Raw genomic sequence first — 11,430 nt, 5'->3', positions numbered from 1 at the left:
CCACGATACATCTTGGTTGCACCAGGATGTATAGAATACCTTGAACTATGAGCCTCTGTAAGAATAATGTGGATCAAATCATCGACGCGGGGTACACATACCCTTCCCTTAATTCTCAAGAGACCTTCCTTATAAATTTTTGCTTCTTTAGCCTCTCCTCGCAACACCTTATCTCGGATCCAGATTAGTTTCTCATCATTAAATTGCTTTCCCTTAATCTTGTCAAGAAAAGAAGATCTTGCCTCCACACCAGCCAAAAATCCTCCTTTCTCTAGTATTTCCAATCTCATAAAGTTGTTAGCCAAGTTTTGGACTTCTCTAGCCAATGGGCGTCTGGAAACTTGTAAGTGAGCTAGGCTTCCCATGCTCCCTGCTTTTCTACTTAAGGCGTCTCCTACAATATTAGACTTTCCTAGGTGATACAAGATGGTAACGTCATAGTCCTTCAGTAGTTCCATCCACCTCCTCTGCCTCAAATTCAAGTCTTTCTGGGTAAAGACATACTGTAGACTACGATGATCTGTGTAGACTTCACACTTGACCTCATATAGATAGTGTCTCCATTGCTTTAATGCAAAAACTACCGCAGCCAACTCCAAATCATGGGTCGGATAGTTACGTTCATGCACCTTTAATTGCCTCGAAGCATAAGCAATTACATTCTTCTCTTGCATTAGCACTGCACCCAAACCAGAATAGGATGCATCAGAATAAACAATGAAATTCTTACCCTCTACTGGCAAGGTAAGGATAGGTGCAGTAGTCAGCAAGGTCTTGAGTTTCTGAAAGCTTTCCTCACATTCATCCGACCATACAAATGGAACATTCTGCATAGTCAAGTTTGTCAATTGGGAAGCAATAGAAGAAAATCCCTTGACAAATCGACGGTAGTAGCTGGCTAAACCAACAAAGCTCCTTACTTCTGACACATTAGTAGGTCTTACCCAATTCTTCACTGTTTCAATTTTAGAAGGATCCACCATCACTCCATCCTTAAAAACTACGTGCCCCAAGAAGGACACTGAATCTAGCCAAAACTCACACTTGGAGAATTTGGCATACAACTTTTTCTTCCTCAACAACTCCAATACCATTCTCAAATGCTCCTCATGTTCCGTCTTACTCTTTGAGTATACCAGTATATCATCAATGAATACAATGACAAAGAGATCCAGATATGGCTTAAAAATCCCATTCATCAAGCTCATGAAAGCGGCAGGGGCATTCATAAGCCCAAAAAACATTACTAAGAACTCATAATGCCCATACCTGTCCAAAAAGCAGTCTTGGGCACAACCGTTGCTCGTATTTTCAATTGATGGTAACCGGATTTGAAATCGATTTTTGAGAAGGTACAAGCACCTTGTAACTGATCGAACAAATCATCGATGCGAGGAAGAGGATACTTGTTCTTAACAGTTAGCTTATTCAGTTGTCTGTAGTCTATGCACATCCGAAAACTCCCATCCTTCTTCTTTACAAAAAAACAGGAGCACCCCAAGGGGATGCACTTGGTCTAATGAAGCCTTTGCTTAACAACTCTTGAAGTTGGGCCTTTAACTCTCTTAACTCCGCGGGAGCCATCCTATAAGGGGGTATGGAAATGGGGTGAGTACCCAGCTCCAGATCAATACAGAAATCAATATATCTATCTGGTGGCATACCAGGAAGGTCTGCAGGAAATACATCCAGAAACTCACGGACTATCGAAACCGACTCAATTGAAGGTACTTGAGTAGTATCATCCCTGAGGTGTGCCAAGAAAGCTAAACAACCCTTACTAACCATTCTCTTAGCACGAAGAAAGGAGATAATACGAACTGGAGTGGAAGTGTAGTCACCCTCCCACACTAACGGATCTGTCCCAGGCTTGGCCAATGTCATAGTTTTGGCATTACAATCTAAGATTGCAAAGTTTGGAGAAAACCAAGTCATACCCAGAATTACATCGAAGTCAACCATTTCAAGGATAACCAAGTCTACATGAGTATTGCTTCCCACAAAAGTTACAAGACAGGACCTATACACCTTTTCAACTATTACAAACTCACCCACCGGAGTAGAAACACGAATAGGCATGTCAAGCAATTCACAATGTAAATTAAGACCAATAGCAAATGAGGAAGATACATATGAAAATGTGGATCCAGGATCAAATAATACAGAAGCTATGCAATCACAAACAAAAAGATTACCTGTGATAACAGCATCCGATGTCTCTGCTTCAGATCTCCCAGGGAAAGCATAACAATGGGCCCTATCACCTGTCTGCCCGTTGCCCCTACCATGTTGTGCCGTAGTGGCTCCAGTTTGCCTGTCACCCCGGCCGTTTTGATGACCACCATTACCTCGGCCACCACGTCCTCCCGAATAACGACCTCTTCCATCACTACCTCTACCTCTTATTATTGGGGGTCTGTAACTCGGTTTTGGACAATTCCTCCTAATATGTCTAGTCTCTCCACATCCATAACATTCTCTGGATTCAAGCATAGGTCTCTGTGAGAACGATGGAGTCTGGGGATAACCTCCAAACTCTGAGAAATGTTGACCGGTCTGCGGTGGACCCCCAGCTACAGCCTGTATTGAGGACTGAATTGTTCAGACTGGGTAACCTCCTGAACCCTGTCCTCTGGAGTAAGAACCATTAAACTCACCTCCCTTACGAAACCTTTTTGATGTCGATGCCATGGTGAAGTCATCTGGCTTCACTCCCTCCACCTCTATCACGAAGTCTATCACTTCCTGAAAGGATTTTGCTGTAGCCGCTACCTGTAAGGCTGAAATCCGCAACTCTGACCTCAACCCCTTCACAAAATGGCGAATAAACTCTTGTGTACTGAAACATAGCTGGGTGGCATATTTGGATAATTCACGAAACATAGCCTCACACGCAGTAATCTACATCCTACCTTGCTCTAGGCTCAAGAACTCATCTCTTCTTTTATCCCTCAAGGTCCGGGGGGTATACTTCTCCATAAATACGCTAGAGAATGATGCCCAAGTCATAGGTGGTGCCTGTGCGGGTTGACACTCAACATGTGACCGCCACCATATTTTGGCATTTCCCTGGAACTGATAGGTTATAAACTCAACGCCAAATCGTTCCACTATGCTCATTTTATGTAGTACCTCATGATAGTCAACCAGAAAATCGTAGGCATCCTCAGATTCAGCACCCTTGAAGACTGGAGGTTTCAATTTCAAGAACTTACTAAAAAGTTCATGTTGATCACTTGTCATTATAGGCCCTGTAGTCAAACGAGGAAACGTGCCTATTTCCAATGAGGCATCCATGCGGGGAGCAACAGTAGCTGCATGTTGTACCTCCGGAACCTGGGGTGCTGGTGCAGAAAACACTAGAGGTGTCTGGCGTTGATCAGATAACCCGCTAAGATAGGCAAGAATCTGGTTGATCATCTCCGTGGTAGGTTGGGGTGGTAATTCCTCATTCTGCACTTGCTCATTTTCCCCTTCCTCACCCTCTCTTCACACTTCCTTAGTCGGTGGAGGAGTCACCACCCTAGTACCAGATAGGCCAGGTGCTTGTCCTCTTCCTCTAGAGGAAGTCCTCCCGCGACCTCTACTGCGGCCTCTTGACACTGCTCCTCTTCGAGCTACAGTCTCAGTGGCTGGCTCGGACGCATCTTGTCTTGCCGGTGTTGGTGTTGGTGCAGTTGTTGCTTTAGTTCTAACCATCTACGAAACAGAGTGAAGATGGTCAGATACCAATTTGTATCACCTAGATACCAATTGGACCCAAGTACACGAAAGAAAGAAGGAATGGAGTTTTCCTAAAGTCTTATAGCCTCTCAAAGAAAAGTAAAGGTGTCCCCTTACCGTTCCTCAAGACCCTACTAGACTCGTTCTTGTGTGATGAGACCAACGAACCTAATGCTCTGATAACAAGTTTGTCACGACCCAAAACGTGTCGTGAATGGCACCCACACTTATCCTCCTATGTTAGCGAACCCTAAACCCCAATCATTTACCAATAATAAAATAGAAAATAGTGCGGAAGACTTAAAACTCATTAATGAAAGTAGATTAATAACTTCCAAAAACTCAAACACTTATTATCATCCCCAAAAGCTGGAAGTCATCATCACAAGAACATCTATCCTCAAATTTCTAAGTCTAAGAGTATTTAAGAAGCTAAAATAATTACAAAGCTAGCCCATGCCGGAACTTCAAGGCATCAAGACATGAAAAAGAAGATCCAGTCCAAGCTAGAAGCATTAGCTCACCCTGAAACCTGGTATGATGAAGACTGGCTAGAGTTGCGGTTGAGTTGAAGACGACGGTACGTTTGCTGCACTCCACAAATAACAAAGAGAAAACATACAAGTAGGGGTCAGTACAAAACACAAGTACTGAGTAGGTATCATCGGCCAACTCAAAATAGAAAACAGTATATATCAGATAATATCATAAAATCAACTACAATACTCAACAGGTAGCAACACAAGTACGAGAATCATTGATAAATAACGCCAAGTACACCCATGAGGACTCAAGCCTCCATACCATACTCATTTGGGAAATAGGTTCATTAAATTGAGTATATTAACATATTTTAAGATTCATTCTCTTTATTCCTCTTGTGTCGAAACGTGACACTCCGATCCCCTAATACTACGTGTCGGTTCGTGACATCCGATCCCCTAATACTACGTGTTGGTTCGTGATACCCGATCCCCTAATACTACGTGTCGGTTCGTGATACCCGGTCCCCTAATACTATGAGTCGGTTCGTGACAGCCGATCCATTAACCTCATTCTTTTAGTTCATCAAGCCTTCTTTTATGCCAAAGCATCATCATTGTTTTCAAAGAGGTTTTAAGATTTAAGATTCAACAGCCTCATCATGCTTATTTCATCACAATTATATAATCACATGATGCAAGCACACAATTAAGCATGTAGAAGGGTTTACAATACTACCCAATACATATCATTCGCTATTAAGAGTTTACTATGAAATAGCATAAAAACCATAACCTACCTCCACCGAAGAATTGCGATCGAACAAGCTAATTCCCCAAAGCTCTGTTGTCCTCTTCGTTCCTCTCTCGATCGATCGATCGTTTCTCCCTCTCTCTCTCTTCTTTCTATTTTTCTTATTCAAACCCTTTTTCTTTTACCCTAATTAGCATATAATTAAGTATAAAAGATGACAAAAGTAACCTACTAATTAATTCAAGGTTATCTTCTTTAACCCTCAAGTAATTGAATTATTAATATTACCCACTAACTTTATAATTATAAGCAGGAATAGTCTAAAACGCCCCTTAAAACATTTAACAGAAATCCGACCCAGTCAGGGTTACGCAGTCTGTGACGGGCCGTCGTGCTTGTGACGGTCCGTCCTATTGAGTCGTCACAGAGTTCAGAGACTCAATTTTTAGTTTAGACCCTGTGACGGTCCGTCGTGCCTACGACGGTCCGTCCTGCCATTTCGTCGCAAAGTTCAGAGAGTCGATCTCAGTACCCAAATTTCAGAATTCTAAGTGTTTTGGAACGAGACACCCTCGACGGTCCGTCGTGGGGTCCGTCGACTCAGACAGTTATTACCAGAAAATAAACTCTACTGCTTAAAACGACTAACATGTCGTTACACCAAGATATGAATGTAACCAATTTACTACATTAGAATAACACAAATCAATACATAGAACTACAATCACTTTTGAAGCCCTATGGGTTCCTTATTGTCTTGTCTACAAGAAACCTTTCACCTAGCTCGAGAACTTAACCCCACTCATTATCAGATGGTCCAAGAGTGCACCTAGTCCATATTTCTTCTGAGGTTGACCTAGCCTAAAATTCTTAATACACTATGCGTAACTTTCAACCCAAATTCTTTCACAATTAACCTATTTGTAATGATCGAGATGGATCATTTTAAGTGTTATTTCACTTAACTAATTCGGGACTGCCAAGTAGGTCGGGTTATACGCTAAATAGTAGAGTTCATCGCTACTCAGACTTTCCAACTTTAATTTTTCTTTCTTTTCCTGTTACATTTTACTACACCAATGACCATCGCCGAATCACATTGACGATACGCCGACTTCTCCTTGATATTTCCAAACTGAGATGAACTTGAGGGTTAAGAACTGTAATTTTTCGCGATGTACCGAGTCAACTTAGGTGACACTCACTGTCGACTTTGCATATTTCCTAATGTTTTTTGGCTGCTTTTGTTCTCTTTTGTATCCAGGTTTAAGGTCTCATAATTGAAATACAAATACATTTGATCACAATAAGTTGTAAATAGACATTGAGAACATTACTTTTGGTATACTAAAAGCCTAAAATGAGCCCAAAATTCTCTACTCTTTAGATATCTTCCATATATTTTTAAATACTTTTCATTTTTGACGACACTTAAATTTTCGCTATACGTTTTACTTATCACTCCATTCCAATGTATCCCTTAAATTCACAAAATTTTCATGTCTGAGTCATTTGTGTAATGTTCAGAGTATACGTGAATGACTTTTGAAACAAGGTATATATTAGCTATAAATTGTAAAGTTGAGGGTTATATCCGATCCTTTTCCCTTTAATTTTTAGTGTGAAAATATGAGAAATAAAAATGAAGAAACGTGAATGGAAAAAGAACAAAATAATTCAAGATTTTGCTTTTGAGGCTACATTGTAAGTTATTTTATTTGGAAAAAAAAGGTGGGGGAGGGGGTTTATGATAAATTTTATAAGAGAATGAGTGTAGAAATAAATTTGATCATCATCATATCATATATTTCTATAAAAGAGAACCCTAGGCCCGCCACCACAAGCAATAATTTCCTTTATATAAAAGAGAACCCTAGGTCTGCCTATGTGGTGCCACTACAAGCAATAATTTTCATTTAAATTTATTTATTTTCAAAACTAGCCTTCATATTTGATGAAAAGACATGACATTTATGGAAAGTTACAACTTTAATGAAGAGTTGCGACTTGTATCAAAAGTTGTGACTTTTATGAAAGGGTGTGGCTTTAATGAAAATTTGTGACTTTATGAAAAGTTTGTGACTTTTATTAAAGGTTGTTAACTTTTCGAGGGATTGAAACTTTTTCAAATAGTTGTAACCTTTCTGATAATGCACAATAAACATTTGTTCACAGTATACTTTGTTGTCAATAAATAGAATGATTGCCTCTCATTTTAAAACAACAAAAACTTCTGATCTTTTTTTTCTACTTTCGCGAAATTAATTTTGTACTTTGATCCATTTGAATGACTTACCAATACCACTAGTTGGTGAATAAAATTATTTCATCCAGAGAGGATATAATTCTTTAAACCTCTTGTATTGGAGGGGAATAGTTTTCTTAAGGTGACATTGTGTATTCAGTGGACTCGATTTTTTTCTTTATATTTTATTCTATTTATACATATACTGGTATGTTTTTTACACTCTTTAGATTATGCTTATGATATTAATTATTGTTTTTGAGTACCTATTTTAAACTTTTTTTTATGTTTATGCAAAGTTATTTTCTCCGGTTATATTGAAAATATACATATATAGTACGTATATTTATTGTACAAAAAATAAGTATTGTAAAAATACTATATATAAGTTTACATATTATCTTTTCGTACATAAATATGAAATTTCTAACTTATCAATTGAAGAAATTCATTATGCATGTTCAAAAGATATACTTGTTTTCATGTGTAAGCATAATTTCTTTTTTGAATATGTTAACAAAATTTTGAATTCTCTTTGGACATATATCACAATTGTATAATCTGTACAACTTAAATGTTTTTTTTCATTACGAAACGCCTTTGTATATATATTCATATTTTCTTCTTTATTTTCCTTTGAATGTTAATTAAGGAACCAATTATTTATTATATCGTTAATAAATCATTCATTAGAGGTTCTTGACTTATGTGATAATGACAAAGAATCAAATTCATATTGGAATATTGCTAATATTTTTTTAAGAGTCAATTTTTCTATTATTTTTAATGTATGGATATTAGTAAACAATTATTTGCAAGTTCAATGCAATTATTATTTATGACCGCGCGAACCGTCAAAAAATTACCTAGCTAAGATAGTAAAATTTAAATATTCATTGAATTAAAGAACGTAGAGAAAAAACTCATAGTTGAGAAAGATCAAGTGTACCTCTTAACTTTGCGAACAAATCAAATATACCTATATAGATTCTTGTTTTTAATAATATATCAAAAAAATAAAATAAATTTAATTATTTTTTACACTCCCATTAGACAAAAATGATATATTTGAGCTATTTATGTAATAATAGGAGTATATACGAGTCACTTTAGTAACAAATGATATATCAACTCTAAATTTTGAATTTGAGAGGCATATTCCATGTCATTTTTCCTTAATTCTTTAGGGGACAAGTCTTGTCTATCCTCTTTTAATTGAGTTTGTTAAATATTACATTAAATATTTAAAAAATCGTTTTAAAAATTGTGATTTTACTATTAGAAAAATAATTATGTGATTTGAAGGAAAAAATTGTTCTCAAATATCCATTTAAGGCATTAACTTGTAATTTAAATATAAAATTTATAAATTACTTACCATATCTACTTATATCAAACCAAATCTTTTAAGAGAGAAAATCAAAACAAATTCAAATTCCTATGTTATCTTCACTCTTCACGTTTTTTGTCTGTTTGAAAGAATTGATGTAATTATTAGGATAGTAAATATCAACATAATAATTATACAACCTTATAACGACATCTACTTGCTTATTTGCCACAGTGGAATTAAACTATAATTACACATGTGTTGTTTGGATGTACAAATGCAACCATAAAGTTATATTAAATTTGAAAATTAAAAATTAATTATTTAAAATTCAGATTAGAAAAATAAGAAACTTAATAAATGTTTCATATATATATATATATATATATATATATATATATATATATATATATATATATATATATATATATATATATATATATATATATATATATATAAATGCATGCTAGACAAAAAGATTAATATTATGTCATAAAATGTTAAAATATGTGACAAAAAGATAATATATCAAGTCTATTAAAAAAATATAACTTGCAATGTGAAGTTTCAAATCAATACTACTAAAACAAATGAAACTAAAAATATAACATAAGTTCTAGAATCAAAAAAATTTAATGTATATTTTATATGTTAAATTTCAAAATGCCATTCATGCATATGATTGAAAAGAATAGGAAAACATAAGTCTATAATCTTACTCTGAATTCTAATTTAATTTTAAAATACTAGCAAAATTATGTTAATGAAATAAATGAATATGTTTAAAAAATAGAGAATGCAAAATAATTGCATAGAATCACATGAAGTAAAGGTTGAGAATGAGAATGGAAAAAAAATATAAATAATATACAATAAAAAACAAACTTTTAGAAAATTTTAGAATAATGAACAATAGAAAAAGAATTTATAATAATAGAAAATAAATTAAAATGCAAAAATAAAATAAAAGGAAGAATTAAATAATAATTATATTGTAATTACACCATGTAATTATCAACAATTCACATATCCTCCCTAGGAATTGAAAAGTGAAATTACCTCCTGACCAAGTAATAGGTTAGATAATATAATTACACCAAATTGAATTATCATGGTGTCTTTCCAAACAAACCCTTAGTATTCTTTAGAGTCCCCCCCCCCCCCCCCCCCGTCTCTTTTTTTTAATATCAGATTCTATGTATCTTTCATATGTACAATCAACTACTCTATAAATAGACCATTATATTTGATTTCCTCTATCACTACTCATCAATCAAAAGGTGTGTTACAAAAATTCTCTTTTATTTTTTTTCTTTTTGTTCTATTTTAGTTGTTTCTTATATAAATTAATTGTTTACATAATAAAATCAAATAGATTAACACTTAGTTTTTGTGTTTCTTTTGTTATTTTGTTGTATCAAACAGAAAATTATCCAAAAATATGACAGATTCTGGGGAAGAACCGGCTGGAGAATCATCAAATTCGCAAAAAAGATCGGAAAGTCATGGACAATACCACAAATATTCTATGGAACAAATTCAAATACTTGATGCGTAAGATCAACTTTTTTTTGAAAAAAAAATTAATTTGATCCTTCGGATATATCTGTTCATTTTTTTTGTTTGTTCAAAGAGATGATGTATTTTCTTAAACTGCATCAGTGGTAAAATTAAATTATCAGTAGTAAAATTAAATTTCATTAGTGATAGAATATTTGATTTTCTTTTTGTATGTATTTTTTGTGCATCAATTGATATATTTTTTTTATTGATTTTTCTTTTGGTTTTATTCTTGTTCCCCACATGTCCACTATATTAAATACAAGATTTGTACTTTTGATTTCACATTTCCTGTTTTCTTTTGTTGAGTTGCTAAAATGGTTTTGATATAATTTATCATGATGATTAATCTGTTATATATACATCATTATAAATGAACTTGTTTGTTCTTTATGAGTTTAGCATAAGAAGATGAGTTCGTTAAAGTTCAATGTCTTTCCAATTTTTGCACCAAAAACACAAACAATCTATTTCCCATCATGTTTGATACCCCTTTTGAGGTATGACTAATTTAACTTTGTGTCGATAAATTTCATTTTAGGGCCCAACTAATCTTAGATCACATAGAAAATCTATCTTTTGGGACCGACTAATCTAGATTTGCATTGACAAATCACACTTTAGGATCTGCTTAGTTCATATTTGCATCACAAAGTCTCACTTTGGGGGGGGGGGGGGGCTAAACCCCTCCCAATCAATGGTGACAACTCTTGTCCCATGACTCAACACGAGGCTTCTAGTTAAGGATAAAAGAGTACTTACTACTCCTCAATCATTAGTGAGTATCTGGTAGTTGATTCAGGGCCCGACAAATTCAAATTCAAGTGAGGAATCAAGTCCCATTTTACGGTTAAACGTTCCTTACCAAAATTTTAGTTCCAATGCTCGAACTTAAGACATGATTAATGATGGAGAAATACTTGTTAATCCACCATGTATTTGTGACATTTTTTTGTTATTTTCTTTTTTTGGTTTATTTTATAAAAAAAAATGATCAATAATATTTTCTCTTCATGAATTTTTGAATGAAGATTCTTCAAGAAATGCCCGCAACTAGACGAGGATCAACAAAAACAATTGGGTAGCGAAGCAGGGCTTGACCATAAGCAGGTCAAGTTTTGGTTCCAAAACAGAAGGGCTCAAGCAAAGGTAATTTTGATTATTTAATTCTTTTATATATTGTCAATTGTACTTAATTGATTGGATATTATTGTTGTTGTTGTTGTTGTTGTTTACACACTACAATAAATTAATATATTTTTTTCATTAAAATTTTCAAAAATCTAGAAAAAGTAATGACAAAAGTTGAAATAATTTAATGAAAGCAGTGGTCTAT

At 34.7% G+C, this 11,430-nt stretch overlaps 1 protein-coding gene across 1 annotated transcript in view; it reads left to right on the top strand.

The window, feature by feature from the left end:
* The first annotated feature begins 9,798 nt into the window (after positions 1-9,798).
* Positions 9,799-11,430, top strand: part of LOC101250325 (homeobox-leucine zipper protein ROC8-like) — a 34,709-nt gene continuing 33,077 nt past the window's right edge. Inside the window, exons 1-3 of the mRNA XM_069288046.1 lie at positions 9,799-9,814; positions 9,960-10,088; positions 11,126-11,243. Coding sequence (XP_069144147.1) covers positions 9,976-10,088; positions 11,126-11,243 — 231 coding nt within the window. The 5' untranslated portion in view covers positions 9,799-9,814; positions 9,960-9,975. The remainder of the gene's footprint in view (positions 9,815-9,959; positions 10,089-11,125; positions 11,244-11,430) is intronic.

This window comes from Solanum lycopersicum, chromosome 8 (assembly GCF_036512215.1).
Source record: "Solanum lycopersicum chromosome 8, SLM_r2.1".
Taxonomy (NCBI): Eukaryota; Viridiplantae; Streptophyta; class Magnoliopsida; order Solanales; family Solanaceae; genus Solanum; species Solanum lycopersicum.
This window is presented reverse-complemented; position numbering and strand designations above follow the sequence as displayed.